The following is a 17,271-nucleotide window of genomic DNA, read 5'->3' as shown; positions in this document are numbered from 1 at the left end:
TTTATTTTGCAAACGCTTTGGTGCAGTTGGTAAAAAAGGGAAATTACTCTGTAATTAATGCTAGGGGACTTAATTTATCACAAGTGAGTCTTGAAGGCCTTGCCTCTCTTGTTTTCTATATTTCGATGATGATGAATGATTATAGGGGGTGCTGCTGCTTCTACAGGAATCCATTCAGGTTTGGAATGACTTGATAAGACGGTGCTCTATTAAATTAACACAACCAGCCTGAGAGATGCAGACACCTGCAGCATTGGTCAGGAAATTTGAGCAACACCCCCAAAAGATAGCATCTGTGAAGTGGATGACTCTAAAGTCAGGAAATTTGAGCAACATCCCCAAAAGATAGCATCTGTGAAGTGGATGACTCTAAAGTCAGGAAATTTGAGCAACATCCCCAAAAGATAGCATCTGTGAAGTGGATGACTCTAAAGTCAGGAAATTTGAGCAACACCCCCAAAAGATAGCATCTGTGAAGTGGATGACTCTAGACTGTGTGGTCCCCTTCTCCCTACATAAGTCAACAGCATGCTCAACTCTGGGCAGGATCTAGCCACAGTCTGAAAAAAACAACCACAAAAAAAAAAAAAAACCACCTCTGATGGGGCTCGATCCCACAATCTCCAAAATGTCAGTCTGAGACGCTAACCACTTCGCCACAGTGTCTGGTTGGTACCATATATTTCACTCTGCTCTCCTCTGGATCTCATCAAAGCCAACAGAAACAGGTGATTTGTCTTGTGGGATTCACAACTTGATTGCCATCTTCAGTTGGATAAACAACAAAAAAAAAGGAAACAATGATTTTTTTTTCCCCAGCTACTCCTTGATATGATAGGAAAAACTGGAAAAAAGATGAAGAGAACAACCCCTTTACCCCCCTTCGCCCCCCCCCCCCCAAAAAGAAAAGAGTCAAAAGAATCAACAATCAAAACGCAAGAGAGCGACAGAAATACACACAGACGAACACACAAACACACACACTATTACTTTTTTTTTAAGTCTAAAACATACTGTGACCTGTTGAAGATTTGGGGCAATATTTCCTAAGGAAAACGCAGAAAGCTGTGGAAAGAACCCAACATTCTTCTTAAGGACATAAAAAAAAAATTAAAAAAAATTACTGAAGCCAATATTTCCAAATAACATCAAACACGAAATAACCCCAAGAGAGAAGAACGAAGATAATAACTGAAGCCCAATATTTCTATAAAAAAAACAACAACTTCTAAATGAAAATCCAAGATAACAAAGCTGAATATTCCCAAAGGAAAGGAAAATATAAGTAAAGCCAACTATCCTTAAAAAAGACCAAAAAAAACAAACAAACAAAAATATGACAAAAGATAACTGAGCCAGTTACTTGAACACATTACAATAAACTGTTGCTGTATTGCACATGAAAAAAAAGAAGTGTGTGTGTGTGTATGAATTTTTTTTTTGTTTTTTTTTTTTGAAACCCCCACAAAATAAGTAGTAAATAAACAAAAAAAACAAGCAAACAAACAAAACATCTATATTAAATAAATGTAATTCAGGAGCACTTCAAAGAATGCTGGGGACTGGACAGAGAACCGGAAGGAAAAACATCATGAACATGAAACGCGAACAATGGAAGGAAAAAAAACATAGAAACAAACAACATCAACATGTTAACAACTTCTTTGCCTTTGGTGTTACTTAACTTTCCTCCATGTGCGAACGACATTAACGATAATTTTCATAGAGAACACCCACCTAAAGACACACGACGACATTAACAATAATTTTCATAGAGAACACCCACCAAAAGACACACACTGTACTGATAGATAAATCATCCGCACTCACAGCAATATGAAAACATTTTGGCTAGAGGAAATAAATGCACAATATTACACAAAATCAATGAATATGTAAGTTTCTAAACGTGTCTTGTTTTCTCTTTGATATTAACAGAGAATATTCATAATGATAATCAAAGAAATAATAAAAAAGGTTGAAAGAAAATGATGATAATTATTATCATCATAATTATAATAATCATATAAATATAAATATGTTTTCTTTTTAATATCAACAAATGATAATAATAACAACAATAATGATCACATTTATGATTTAAAAAAATAAAACAGAATAATAATAATAATAATAGTAATGATAACAAATGTCTGTTTTCGTTTTTTTTTGTCAGAGAATAATACCAATACTACTATTACTAACAATAATAAGATTAAAAAAAAAACACAAAAAAACCCACCAAAAATAATGTTTACAAACAGTAGTAATAAACCGAAATAAAACAAAAACAAAACAAAACAAAAATCAAGAAAAAGCCTGATGTTTCTCAAAACATCTAAAAAATGAAGGAAAAAAAATAACAACAACAATAATAATAGTAATAAAAGTAGAAATAAATAGTAGTAATAAATCAAAATTAAAAAAAAAAAAAAACATCAACAACAACAAAATCAAGCAACACCCTGCTGTTCCTCAAAACGTCAGCCCCCAAAAAAACAACAACAAAAAAAAGAAACTAATAACACTATCACATCACAACTCATCGTTGATGTCCCCACACCCGCATGACGTTCTCCGGTGGGATCTCCTTGCGACAACAACGACGACAAAAATAAAGAAACAACCTGATGTTCCTCAAACGTCTAAAAAAAAATTTTTTTTTTTTAAACCCCAAAAACGATAACAGCAACACATCACAACTCATCGTTGATGTTCCTGCCGATGACGTTCTCCGGTGGGATATCCTTGCGACAACAACAACGACAAAAATAAAGAAACAACCTGATGTTCCTCAAACGTCTAAAAAAAACCCCCAAAAACCCCTAAAAACGATAACAGCAGCACATCACAACTCATCGTTGATGTTCCCGCCGATGACGTTCTCCGGTGGGATATCCTTGCGACAACAACAACGACAAAAATAAAGAAACAACCTGATGTTCCTCAAACATCTAAAAAAAAAACCCCCAAACCCCTAAAAACAATAACAGCAACACATCACAACTCATCGTTGATGTTCCTGCCGATGACGTTCTCCGGTGGGATATCCTTGCGACAACAACAACGACAAAAATAAAGAAACAACCTGATGTTCCTCAAACGTCTAAAAAAAAACCCCAAAAACCCCTAAAAACGATAACAGCAGCACATCACAACTCATCGTTGATGTTCCCGCCGATGACGTTCTCCGGAGGGATCTTCTTGCCGGCCCTCTCCGCGCGCTGTTTGGCTTTCTCCGCCTCCGCCATCTCTTCCCTCATCTTCTGCAGTGATTCCATGTCGTCCTCTTCCGATCGGGGTGACCCGTCCTCCGGCTCCAGTTTGTGGAAGGGGCTCAGCTTCCGCGGAGGTCGCTTCTCCTGAAGCTTCGGCACCGGCTCCAGCAGCTCCTCTTCCGTGCAGGCTCCTGTCGACGATCTCCGGGTTAGTAATGATGTGAACAAACAATGAGGCCAGGAAAATAAATCACTGACAGTTCAGTTCAGTTTAGTTACTCAAGTAGGCGTCACTGCGTTCAGACAAATCCGCATGCGCAACACCACATCTGCTAAACAGATGCCTGACCAGCAGCGTAACCCAACGCGCTTAGTCCGATTGACAAACAGTAAAAAGTGGGTAACTCTCTCCATTCACACATCAGCAATGACAGAAGAAATCTTTTTTTTTTTTTTTAATTCAAGACTGGTAGAACCTTTTGATCCTGAATAAGCTTCACAGAATAGACATACAGATAATACAGAACAAACACACTTTTGACTTGAAATAAATAAACAATGAGGTCAGGAGAACAAACGACTTACAAATGGTAAAGAGTGGTTAACTCTCTCTCCCTTCACAAGGTACACAACTTCAAGCCAGTGCTGCTTAGTACAGTTTCAGCGTCTCAAGGAGGCATCACAGCGTTCAGATAAAGCTGTCAACACGCTGCACCACATCTACTAGGCAGCTGCCTGGCCAGCAGAGCAGCATCACCCAACAGGGAAAAACGTGTTTTTTGATTATTTTTTAATCAATCTGATCACTGCCAAAACTATCTCAAAGAGAAAATATTTTCGGAAGGTTACATTATTATCATTATCATTTACATTATCATCATCATCATTATTATTATCGTTATTATTATTATTATTAAATGACCCAGGACTGTAAAAAAAAAACACAACTTTTTTTGTTTGGCACATTTCACTGAGTCAGTTATTATTAACTCACAGTTGTGAAGAGTTCCACTTGAGTTTGACATTGAAATCAAAATTATGATTTAAAAAGGAAACATCCCAAAAGGATTCTTCCCACCGAAATCACGATTCTCGTCTAAGGAGAGTATAATCTGCTCTGAGAAACAATATGTATATATACCACTGTGCATAATAAACATTGCAGAGGACATGAAAAAACAAAACAAACCCAACACTGGTATGTTTATCTATATACACCTCGATAATACAACAAAATTCCAGATGCGAATAATCACACACACAGACACACACACACACACACACACACACACTCTGCTTGTTTCTCTCTCTCTCTCTCTCTCTCTCTCTCTCTCTCTTTCACTCTCTTTCTCCTGTATTTTTTCTTCTTTGTTTTTTCACTGATGGCTTGATGTAAAAAAAAAAAAAGCAATTGTTACTTATTCAATTTACCATCATGAAATAAAATCTTGACTTGACTTGACTTCACACACACACCACACACACACACACACACACACATGATGTAAAAAAGCAGTTGTTGCTTATTCAATTTACCATCATGAAATAAAATCTGGACTTGACTTGACACACTCTTAAGACTTTCAAAGATTTAAAAATGGATAGTATTTTTTTCTTTTTTTTTTTTTTTTTTCTAGCTTATCTTTGCAGTGGGAATGCAGCACATTTGCCACAACTCAACACCACTTTCCGCCAACCCAGCCCTCCTCCGCCCTTCCCTGTTTTTTTTGTTTGTTTTTTTATCCCTCATCTATCTCTTCCTTCAAGCACATGGGTTGTTCAATGGAAACATATTTTATTACAGACTTTTGCCCCAGACAGCTCTCTGACTGCCATAATCTATTTTTGCACGAATACAGGGCCTGAGTTTTTCGTCTCATCTGAAAGACTAGCTCTTAGACCAACTTGCTACCCTGTCTGAGTGCTCTACTAATTTTGTATGCCTTAGCACCAAAACAAAAAACAAAAAAAGTATTCAAAATTTCAAGGAAACAGCCCCCCAAAATGAGGAAAATAAGTACGACCATCTCTCTCATGTCAGTATTATTGCTTCTGCAAGAAACTGCCAAGACTGGCAAATTTACTCACCTTTTACAAGTCCCAAAGATTAAGGATATTCCATTTATTAAATTTAAAAAAGGCATGGGTGAATCACGCAAATATTATGCCTTAAAAAAAAAGTTTGAAAAAAAGTATGCGTCTAGTGCATTCAATGGTTTTGGGTGTCAAAGGGAAGTAAACATGTCCTGGAACACTATAATCATATTACGTGTTCCCATATTCCTTCCCTTCAAACTTTGTTTGAAAAGAAAAAGAAAAAATGTAAATCTTTTTTGTGGGTGAACCACAAGACCAAAAAAAAAAAAAAAAAAAAAAAAAAATTCATTACCTGAATTTCCTTTCGATTTTGTTTTTTCGTGGAAACATTGTGCATCATCTACAGACCATATTTCAATGCAGAGCAAAATTGATTCCACACACACGTGGTGTACACACACAGATCGCACATAATTCATGCTTTTGACTCCTTGTGGTGATAATTTCACATCTGTGCTGAGATTGTGTGTGCTTCTTGGGTGCTCTTTCTTTTTTCTTTTTTTCTTGTTGTTGTTGTTGTTTTTTGGGTTTTGTTTTTTTTTGTCTCACTTGTATATATATATATATATATATATATATATATTATGATAGTCAGTCGTGTCCGACTATGACCATCAGAACAGCAGAGGAGGCAACTGCTGTTCCGACTATTTGGGCTAGAATTTGATTATATGGAGAGTGTCTTGCACAAGTTACATCCCCACTCTCTCGGCCAAGAGTTTTAGGACAGTCGGCGTTGGGATGGTTCCCAAAGGCCAACTAGCCCACAAGGCTGCAGCACAAGAGCAAGTGCAATTTTGCCTCCTAGTTTGAGAGTCATAGTCCTTCACAAAAGACTACGCTGTAAATGATTTCCCATTGACTGGAGAAACCATTGATAACACAGCTCTCACTTTGCTGTTGGCCCAAATGTAAAACTTATGTCAATCTGTGATATAAGCCGAGTGTTGAGCCGAATCAGATGGAGGGATGGAAGGGAGGGGAGGGGAGGGGAGGGGGGGGGGGTGAAAAAGGGAAGAGGGTGGAGAGAATCTGGGAGGATTTTAACTGTGACTAAGCTAAATAAATCAGGCTTCAGATTTTCACACACACCTGAGATTTCACCACACAGCTGTGCTTCGATGGTCTCTCGGTTGTCCTGCTTAAAAATGGTCATGATTTCGTCTTCCGTCTCCTCGATCACTTCTTCGCACTGCAATTTTTTAAAAAATATATATTAATTTATAGATTTTTAACCAAAAACACAAACAGCATCCATCACTCAAATATCTGTCTAAAAAAAACACAACAAAAAACAAAAAAAACACAATGAAACAACAGTGAAGTTAACTATCATAGTAGTAACCAACAATACCATTGTCGCAACTATTATCATTAATAATAAAATTAAACATTCATCATCAGTTGTTATCATTAACTTTTTCATCATGATCATTCCGTTTGGAAAACACTCTTCTTACACCTCAAACCTCTCGCTCAGCCTAAAAAAAGAACAGATCCATATTTTCTTCTCCTTCTCGTTCGTGAGATGAACGAAATGATAAATGAAACGTAAAGCGCCTTGAGCAGTATTTCTGGAGAAATGTGCTACATAAATATCCATTCTTCTTCTTCTTCTTCTGCGTTCACTCGTATGCACACGAGTGGGCTTTTACGTGTATGACCGTTTTTACCCCGCCATGTAGGCAGCCATACTCCGTTTTCGGGGGTGTGCATGCTGGGTATGTTCTTGTTTCCATAACCCACCGAACGCTGACATGGATTACAGGATCTTTAACGTGCGTATTTGATCTTCTGCTTGCATATACACACGAAGGGGCTTCAGACACTAGCAGGTCTGCACATATGTTGACCTGGGAGATCGTAAAAATCTCCACCCTTTACCCACCAGGCACCGTCACCGTGATTCGAACCCAGGACCCTCAGACTGACAGTCGAACGCTTTAACCGCTCGGCTATTGCGCCCGTCAATATCCATTATTATTATCATTATTATCATGGACATCCCAGTCCCCCCGACATAGACACCTGTACACTACAAGTCCTCTACAGAGCTGTAGAGCTTCTGAGTCACTGGAGTTGAGTGGGTCCATACAGTCTGCTGGGAGATCTGTAGAGCTTCTGAGTCACTGGAGTTGAGTGGGTCCATACAGTCTGCTGGGAGATCTGTAGAGCTTCTGAGTCACTGGAGTTGAGTGGGTCCATACAGTCTGCTGGGAGATAACCCTGTCTTCTTCAAGGACCTGCTTGTTGTCAGCTTGTCAGCCATGCAGTGAGCAGCCAAAACTATGTGTCTGCAGTTTGGCCAGTGTTCCAGTCAGACTGTCACTCAGCACCTTAAGCTCGAAAGCTGCTTCTCCCATACGATTTGAAGCTGTAACGTGACGACAGGTGCACATGTACAACACATGAGGGGTGAAACTGCTGGTCTGTTGGGGATACCTATCAGGGATGAAAACATTTTTTGTTAACAATAAACATCAGTGTATGCTTTTTATTTTCGCAACCTATCTACTGGTGTCGTTTTTTGTTTGTTTTTTATTTGCATATTTGATTTTCTGCATGCTTTTTATTTTCTTTTTTTTTTTTTTTTTTTTTTTGCATTGCACACATGAAAGGTGATCAGGCACAAAAATGACAGCATATATGTTGACCTCCAAGGGTGTGGGTGGGGGGTGGAGGGTCGGGGGTCTCCGCCATTAATTCCCCAGGCTGGCACATGGCTGGAATTCAAACACCACCAACTTTTAAGCTCTTGGCTGTTGCAGCTGTCTTGTTTGCAAACAAACAATACCACAAAGCCAGTGTATACCTTTTTCTTTTGTCTACACAAGGAGAAAGTAACAGGACGCTTAAGACAGACTTGGCAAAATGTGCACAGAAGAAAGTAACAGGACGCTTAAGACAGACTTGGCAAAATGTGCACAGAAGAAAGTAATAGGACGCTTAAGACAGACTTGGCAAAATGTGCACAGAAGAAAGTAACAGGATGCTTAAGACAGACTTGGCAAAATGTGCACAGAAGTCTCAGAATCCCTGGAAGTTCTTTTCTTCTCCCACCCCCATCCTTTTTATTTCCAGTTTTCTTCCGTCATCATTTCTGTTCTTTCTTTTCATGGTCTTTTCTTTCTTTTTTTTCTTTTTCTCTCTTTTTTCTTTTTCTTTTTTTTTTAATTTCTTCTACACGTGTTCTTCGCACTGGCATGCTCCAACATTTTCAAGACCAAGCAACGTATAAACACATTTATACATGACGATTTCACACACAATTATAGTGTCAGAAAGAGAAAAGCCAAGCGAAATCTCTCTCTCTCTCTCTCTCTCTCTCTCTCTCTCTCTCTCTCCAGCTAGTGTATCCTTACATAGCTTTTGAACGTCTCCCTGAGCTTGGCACTGAAGCGAACGTTGGAAGCATCCAGCTCCTTGCCGGAGCGATCTTTTGTTCTCACCACACCCTCCCTCTTGGTGATCTGGTTCTGTATCACGGCGTAATCGTTGAACGCCTGGCAAACATCTTCCAAGATCTCCGTCAAATGAAGGTCGGAGGTGGCGTATTTCACCTGCAAATGACAAGAAACAAAAGACCGGAGAAATCAGGTCAGAATGAAAAAGACATGGGTTCAGTTTTGTAACTCTTCTTCCCAAAGGGTCTGGTAAATGTAAACGTTCTCACCCTTCTTCTTCTTCTTTGTTCGTGGGCTGCAACTCCCATGTTCACTCGTATATATACACAAGTGGGCTTTTACGTGTATGACCGTTTTTACCCCACCATGTAGGCAGCCATACTCCGCTTTCGGGGGTGTGCATGCTGGGTATGTACTTGTTTCCATAACCCACCGAACGCTGACATGGATTACAGGATCTTTAACGTGCGTATTTGATATTTTGCTTGCGTATACACATGAAGGGGGTTCAGGCACTAGCAGGTCTGCACATATGTTGACCTGGGAGATCGGAAAAATCTCCACCCTTTACCCACCAGGCACCGTCACCAAGATTCGAACCCGGGGCCCTCAGATTGAAAGTCCAACGCTTTAACCATTCGGCTATTGCGCCCGTAGTTCTCACCCTGTATCTCCCAAATTTGACTGGAAAATCAAACTGATCATTTAGTCATTCAGATGTGACGATAAACCAAGGTCCTGTGTGCAGCACGCACTTGGTGCACTGAAAAAGAACCCATGACAATATAAGCGTTGTCTTCCAGCTAAATTCTGCACAAGAAATCCACTCTGACAGATACACAAACATATACGCATGCACTCAAGGCCTGACAAAACATGTTGGGTTATGCTGCTGGTCAGACATATGTCAAACAGATGTTGCGTAGCATATATATGGATTTGTCTCAACACAGTCATGCCTAACTGAGAAACGGAAACTGAAACTGAAACCTCCCAACACAAGAAAAGAAATAACGGATTATCTGCACCAACCATTTCAGCCATTCTCATTCTAGTTAGTTCCAACAATGGAGTTGACAGCCGTGTCATCGTGAGAGCTGGTATACACTGTGACTACATGAGACATTACTCAGTCCTGAATTCTGAAGTAGCAGGGAAAAAAAAAAACCAAAAAAAAACAAAAAAACTTTGATTAACAAACAGCATGTTCACTTTTTTAACACTTCTTTCCAGCATATACAATACTCCATTTAACACAGAATATGTTATATGGCAGACTTGTGTGAGTGTTTTTCAACATCTGGATTTAAAATGATCCAAATGAGTTCTCTGAAAAGTCATCCCTCCATCCATCCATCCATCTATCCATCCATCCATCTATCCATTCTATCTATCTATCTATCTATCAATCCACACACACACACATACATACATGTACACACACACACACACACACACACACACACACATAGATAGATAGACAGATAGATAGATTTACATGTAGAGAGAGAGAGGTGGGGGGGGGGAGATACAGATATATAATATATATCCAGAAATCTGCTCCCTAGGTGTGTTTGTAATATACATGCAAAAGAATAAACATACATGCTGAATATTTGGTACAGAAAGCAGTATTTAGTGGTTCCTGGAAACACTGCTGTAGGGTAAAAAAAAATAATAATAAAATAAAATAACCCTGTACATCACCACTGCAGACAGACTGCCTGAACAATGTGACGAAGAAAAAAAACCCAAAAAAGTATTTACAGCTATTTTCATACATCTGAAGTTACAGAAAAACCGACTGGTAGACACGAGGTGCAGAAACTGTGTAAGAGTGGTTTTCTTCCAGTTTTTCTGTGGTTTTCTTATCTATTCAACATTGATCTTTTTGATTCACTTACTGTGATTGCACATTTTAATGAAAGGTCCTGTTCAAAAAGCGACTGAGCCATTTATTACCAGAGGTGAAAATGGAGTCATCTTCAAGGAAAATTTCATCTAGAACTTACTTGACGGTGAATCTTGCTTACATGTTAATTTTCACTCATAAACTGATTAATAAACAAAAACAACAACAACAAAAAACACACAAAATGTGCTTCAAAATCACCAACCAAAGTGTGCGTCTCACTAGAAGGGAAGAAGCAATAGAGTAAGCTCCCTTCCCTTGAACATTCTGTAAAAAGGTGTTTTCTGTGAGGGTGTGTGGTTCGATTCTAACAGAAGAGAGAGAGGGGAGCAGACAGGGGGATATGGGATCAACTAATCATGCACTCACTCACTCTCTCCTCACATCAATAGCAGGGCCACATGGAGTGGTTTTTATAGAGTGTTTACTTTACAATACAGCACACAGTAAAAAGATCATCCTACACCTAAAGCAGCACCTATAAGCGGCACCTATAAGCAGCACAGTAAAATTCACCCTAAACCTAAAGCAGCACACAGCCCAACAGGGATTTCCTTGTTCCTCACATCACTGATCAGTCAGTCATCCTGTGTCAGTCAGTTCTTCTGGGAGACAGCTCAGAACTGGCTGTGCTGACTGGTTTTATCCCTTCCCCCAACATACTGTGTATACTAATGCAAGCTACAGAATGATCTGATTCGCTACAATTCAACCCACTTGTCTATACACATTCTATGATGACAGGGTCACCCGTTTACGTCACAAAGAGAATGGGGAGGGGTGGGGGGGGGGGGGGTGAGGAAGACACAACATCAGAGCATCATGCCGACCGGGTCGAGGATAGATTTTGCATAAATTCCCCCTAGCTTCATCCCGAAGTCCTGCCATCTACGTCGGCTGCGTTCGTGGAAGGGGAGATGGAGAACGACTTGAAAGACAGGCCGCCACACGCGTTTCAATGACTGGGGCGGATGACGCGGTGTCGCGGACCAAAGGCGCCGACTAGGGAGTGGGGGTGTGGGAGGGTGGAAGGAGCGAGGGTGGCGCGGGTGTCGGCGCGACCTCAAAGACTGGACTTTGGATGGCGCGGGAAGGGAGATAAGAAGGAGGGGGGGGGGGGGGGACGAAGGGATGGGGAGGGAAGGGGGACAGAGTGCAGGTGGTGGGAGGTGACACTGCTGGCACACTATAACACCCACCCCTGGCTTTTGAATGCAATGTCCTCATTGCTGCTGACCACATGCTGACGACTGCCGTCATCAATTAATGCTAATGGGGAGATTAGTTCTCTAACCCAAAAATTAGCAAAAACATAACATGTGTAAATGAGAACATTACAAGACTGTAACCATACATTCTCCAATGTATGTCACCCTTAACAATACAAATCAACAGAAAAATTGCAACATGAAAAAAAAAGAAATACATGAATAATATACAATCAATGAAATGCAATACATCAACAACCACAGCCCCAAAATCAACACAGTTCCAGCTGACACACATCAGCAACCACAAATCCTGGAACGGAGGAAAAAACACAAAACAGCATAGCATGACATATACAATTTTCCTCATCCTCAGCAGGCTACAGCTACAATTTTAGCCCATGCTGGATGGCTAACCTTACCCCTACAGGTTGACCCTGACAGTTCCCCAACCCTGTCAGTCTGAGCTAGCACCCTGGCACCCACACATGTCCTATGCACCCCAGGCTTCGGATGAGACCTGGTGCCATTCTCACACAAACCGGTTACCACCGGTCTGTGTGACCGTCCGGGAGACTTGACTGCATCCTGGCAGTCTCCATCACCTGTGCCCTCCCTTGTGGCACATGTACCAGGAACACCTGGATCAGGTGGTATGGGCAGCAGCACCCATTCACCCTGGCAAGGATCATCCTCACAGTCAGCTATTGTGCTGACTGGAGTCTTTTCATTCGGACTCGGATCCTGCCCCCTGAGACTATTGGGCAAGTCTCTCTGGTTCTCATTGTGGGAATCTTTGTGTTTTTCCTTGGGGAGAACCTTACCCACCTTTGGGGAAATCCTATTTCCCACCACTGACTGACCTTTCCTACGTCTATTCCTTCTCTTCCTTTTGCCCAAATCCCTGTTCTCTATCACAGCCCCATCTCTGACTAACAAACCCCTCAATTTCTTCCTGCATGGACCTAACACTCTCCTGTAACAACAACAGTTGATCCCCTAACTGTGCCATCTGTTCCCTGGCCTGTTGCTGTCGTTGGTCCTCCTCCAGCTCTTGCCACAACCTCAGGGCTTCATCCCTCGCCTGGATGAAGGTGGTGTGTGGCTCCCTCCACACTACGCGGCGCAGCTCCTTTTCAGCAGGGGGTTCCAGAGGCCATCGATGAAGTGGTCCCTCAGCATCTCGGCAGTGAGGGCCCCAGTCGTCTTCATCCGGATGGTTCTCTCCATGCTGCGCAAAGCATGAGAGTAGTCCATGAGGGACTCCTCCGGCTGCTGTACCCTGCTGAAAAACATGGACAGCAGTGTGGTGATACGCCGTCCGTCGCCGAACACCCCCAGCAGAATGTTGATCACCTTCTCTGGGGTGTTGGTCTCCTCCAGGTCCCGCAGCATCAGCTCCCTGCGTGCGGTTCCCTGCAGATGGCTGTAAACAAAGTAGGCAGCCATCTCGTCTCCCATGGGGTACGCAGCCAGGACCCTCTTCACCTCAGTGATGAAGTCCTCAGCCGACATCTTGCCTGGCTCACCAGTGAATACTGGGAGTGTGGGTGCCACATACCACCCCATGGGAAACTCCTGCGCCACTGTAGTTGGGGTTGTCATCTCTGGGCTGTTACTGGGCTGTGCTACCTGGCTGTGTTACCTGGCCGTGTGCTGCTTAAGTCCTAACTGCTTAACCTTCCTATTGTGTCAGTAAATCACTCTACCTGCCTATCCTGCTCGCAGCGCCAAGTTGTAAAAAGGTGTTTTCTGTGAGGGTGTGTGGTTCGATTCTAACAGAAGAGAGAGAGGGGAGCAGACAGGGGGATATGGGATCAACTAATCATGCACTCACTCACTCTCTCCTCACATCAATAGCAGGGCCACATGGAGTGGTTTTTATAGAGTGTTTACTTTACAATACAGCACACAGTAAAAAGATCATCCTACACCTAAAGCAGCACCTATAAGCGGCACCTATAAGCAGCACAGTAAAATTCACCCTAAACCTAAAGCAGCACACAGCCCAACAGGGATTTCCTTGTTCCTCACATCACTGATCAGTCAGTCATCCTGTGTCAGTCAGTTCTTCTGGGAGACAGCTCAGAACTGGCTGTGCTGACTGGTTTTATCCCTTCCCCCAACATACTGTGTATACTAATGCAAGCTACAGAATGATCTGATTCGCTACAATTCAACCCACTTGTCTATACACATTCTATGATGACAGGGTCACCCGTTTACGTCACAAAGAGAATGGGGAGGGGTGGGGGGGGGGGGGGGTGAGGAAGACACAACATCAGAGCATCATGCCGACCGGGTCGAGGATAGATTTTGCATAAATTCCCCCTAGCTTCATCCCGAAGTCCTGCCATCTACGTCGGCTGCGTTCGTGGAAGGGGAGATGGAGAACGACTTGAAAGACAGGCCGCCACACGTGTTTCAACGACTGGGGCGGATGACGCGGTGTCGCGGACCAAAGGCGCCGACTAGGGAGTGGGGGTGTGGGAGGGTGGAAGGAGCGAGGGTGGCGCGGGTGTCGGCGCGACCTCAAAGACTAGACTTTGGATGGCGCGGGAAGGGAGATAAGAAGGAGGGGGGGGGGGGGACGAAGGGATGGGGAGGGAAGGGGGACAGAGTGCAGGTGGTGGGAGGTGACACTGCTGGCACACTATAACAATTCACACTATGTGAAGTAAAAAAAAAAGTGCATTTGCTGCTGCTGGTAGCACAAGCCTGGGGGGAGGGGAGAGGGGATGGAGGGGTAGTGGGGGTTGGGCGGGGGGGGGGTGTAGCGGGGTGATGGGGATGGGGGTGAGGGGTGTCATTGTCTCAGCAACAGACAACAGACAATTTGTGAGCACGAGGGTATAAACAAGTTAACGGCTTTATATTTATGAATACAATGACGAATAAGGAATTCTTCATAAACCGAGAAAGAAGAGAGAGAGAGAGAGAGAAAGGAAGGAAGGAGAGTGTCACCTCCGCCAGTTTCTGATTCCCTTTGGGGTCCACTCTGTAGCTGCCCACTTGGATTTTCTTCTTGGGGTCCGCTGCACTAACCCTCACATTGATCTCGTCCACCAGTGCACGGCACACTGGCCAAAAAAGCAACGGAAAAACATGACACAAAGTCGTCTCTGATAAATGAATGAGTCATCAAATGCAAGCATACATATAACTCTTGATAGCACCAGTATATTTTTGTCATCACACACACACACACACACAGTGACGCACACACAGACACACAGACACAGACACACAGACACACACACACACATAGAGTATCTTCAGAATTTTGTCACAACATTGAAATACACACACACACACACACACACACACACACACACACAACTAATGATACCAACTTCAGTCCAGTTGGTATCCTCCTTTGATGTATTCTAATTAATGTCACTATTTATATTTACATTGTTGTAAGTTAATACTTGTTGACATGCATACATATATACATATATTCTCCTTCCTATGACACCTCATTCATTACACACCACAATCTCTTTAACCTTTAATTTCTTATTATGTACTTTTCCTCAACTACATAAGATGAACACTTTCTTACACTAATATTCACATGCATTCCCTTTTCTTTTTCCACTACTTTTCTTCTTTCCATCTAATAACACTTATAGTGAATAGACGTTAAACTGAAGAAAACCAACTTCAGTATTTATTCACACATATACACACACACACACACTCACACACACATGATGCAGTGGTCGTCGTAGTGGTGGTGGCAGTAGCAGCAGCAGCATTATTATCATAAATATTATTGTTCATACACAGATGATTGTTATTATTATTGTCATTACTATTATTAGTATTATTCTTCTTCTTATTATTATTGACAAGACAGGTGAAGTGACCTATTGGTTAGAGTGCTGACTACCGTGTCCTGAATTCTATCACCAGTTTCAAAGCAACTGCAGGTGGGTAAATGGTGGAGATTTTCCTGACCTCCCAGGTCAACATTTGTATTTTGTATTTGTATTTCTTTTATCACAACAGATTTCTCTGTGTGAAATTCGGGCTGCTCTCCCCAGGGAGAGCGTGTCGCTACACTACAGCGCCACCCTTTCTTTTTCTTTATTCTTTTTTTTTCCAGCGTGCAGTTTTATTTCTTTTTCCTATCGATGTGGATTTTTTTACAGAATTTTGCCAGGAACAACCCTTTTGTTGCCATAGGTTCTTTTACATGCTTTAAGTGCATGCTGCATACGGACCTTGGTTTATCGATCGTCTCATCCGAATGACTAACATGTGTGCAGACCTGGTAATGCCTGAACTCCATGTGTATACACATGCAGAAAATCAAAAACATATGTTAATCCTTTCAGAGCCATGCCTATTTTATGCTCAGTGATGACTGTTTCAGTATTTGCCAAGGGATGTCTTGGTCATGCTGGGTTCGGGGGGGTTTTGTTGTTGTTGTTTTTTTTATCTTGCATGCAAACCAGTAAAGAAAAGTTGACATATCCATTACTCTTCAGTATTCTGAAAGGAAAATGTACACACTGTTCATAGATTTAATGGGTCTGCAAAATCCTACAATATATATAATTATATATATATATATATAATATATATATATTATATATATAGAGAGAGAGAGTGTGTGTGTGTGTGTGAGAGAGAGAGAGAGAGAGAGAGAGAGAGAGAGAGAGATCTATATATACATATATCTATCTGGATATAAAACTAGGATTCAACGTAGAGACTGAAACAAACATCATGATGACGACGACAAAAACAGCCTACCTGAGCAGTAGACCCCCTTGTCTCTTTTGCTGCTGACCAGAGACACTTGAAGGCCTGACAGCAGGTAAAGCACTGCCCATACCCAGCACACCACCTTCATCCTGTCAACACAACACAACCCAACACATCACACCGCTTCGTGCAGAAAGCACTCAATGCACGCGATCAACCGAAGCAAAAATATCACGAAGGCAGAAATCTACGATTCCATCAGCTTCATAAATAAAGATATTTAAAAAAAAAAAAATCCGAACGGTTTCGAGCAAAATGCTACCTGTCACTATAAATGCAATCAATTACGAATATTAATATAAAATCAAAAAGAAACCAAACCTTGCCAATATATGCACATCAACGCGGCGACCAAAGTTTGCGGCAGAGCGGAATCACACGTGTTGGCAGGAGAAGCGTTTTCTAAAATTAGAACGAAGCTTTGGTTTCCTGCACAAGAACTGATGACGTCATGAAGAAGGGTTTAAAAAATATATATAAAAATATTATTATTAAAACCGCGGAATTCGAAGTAAAGCAATGAAATGTGTATACTAAACATAAACACACAAACAAATGATCTCAGGGGAAATCTCTACATGGGTCAACGGAAGGCGTTTAATAGTTTGAGTCAGAATGCAAGGCTTCAACAGATTATGTTGAAGTTTCAGAAAAGA

The 17,271-nt window shown here is 41.6% G+C and overlaps 1 protein-coding gene across 1 annotated transcript; it reads right to left on the bottom strand.

The window, feature by feature from the left end:
• Positions 1 to 3,088: 3,088 nt before the first annotated feature.
• LOC143297374 (protein canopy homolog 2-like) lies at positions 3,089 to 17,013 on the bottom strand. Its single transcript, XM_076609683.1, has 6 exons — positions 16,937 to 17,013; positions 16,604 to 16,704; positions 14,804 to 14,919; positions 8,678 to 8,875; positions 6,408 to 6,507; positions 3,089 to 3,409 (listed from the first exon to the last, which is right to left on the bottom strand). The coding sequence occupies exons 2-6, from the start codon at positions 16,701 to 16,703 to the stop codon at positions 3,153 to 3,155; spliced, it is 771 nt and encodes a 256-aa protein (XP_076465798.1). The 5' UTR covers position 16,704; positions 16,937 to 17,013; the 3' UTR covers positions 3,089 to 3,152.
• Between the last annotated feature and the right edge of the window lie 258 nt (positions 17,014 to 17,271).

Source organism: Babylonia areolata, chromosome 22, assembly GCF_041734735.1.
Source record: "Babylonia areolata isolate BAREFJ2019XMU chromosome 22, ASM4173473v1, whole genome shotgun sequence".
Taxonomy (NCBI): domain Eukaryota; kingdom Metazoa; phylum Mollusca; class Gastropoda; order Neogastropoda; family Buccinidae; genus Babylonia; species Babylonia areolata.
This window is presented reverse-complemented; position numbering and strand designations above follow the sequence as displayed.

Excerpts from the sequence above, each read along its gene's own strand:
- LOC143297374 (XM_076609683.1), bottom strand. The coding sequence starts at position 16,703 with ATGAAGGTGGTGTGCTGGGTATGGGCAGTGCTTTACCTGCTGTCAGGC. Across the intron at positions 8,876-14,803 it reads GGAATCAGAAACTGGCGGAG|GTGAAATACGCCACCTCCGA; the intron begins GTGACACTCTCC and ends TGTCATTTGCAG. Across the intron at positions 6,508-8,677 it reads GGGAGACGTTCAAAAGCTAT|TGCGAAGAAGTGATCGAGGA; the intron begins GTAAGGATACAC and ends AAAAAATTGCAG.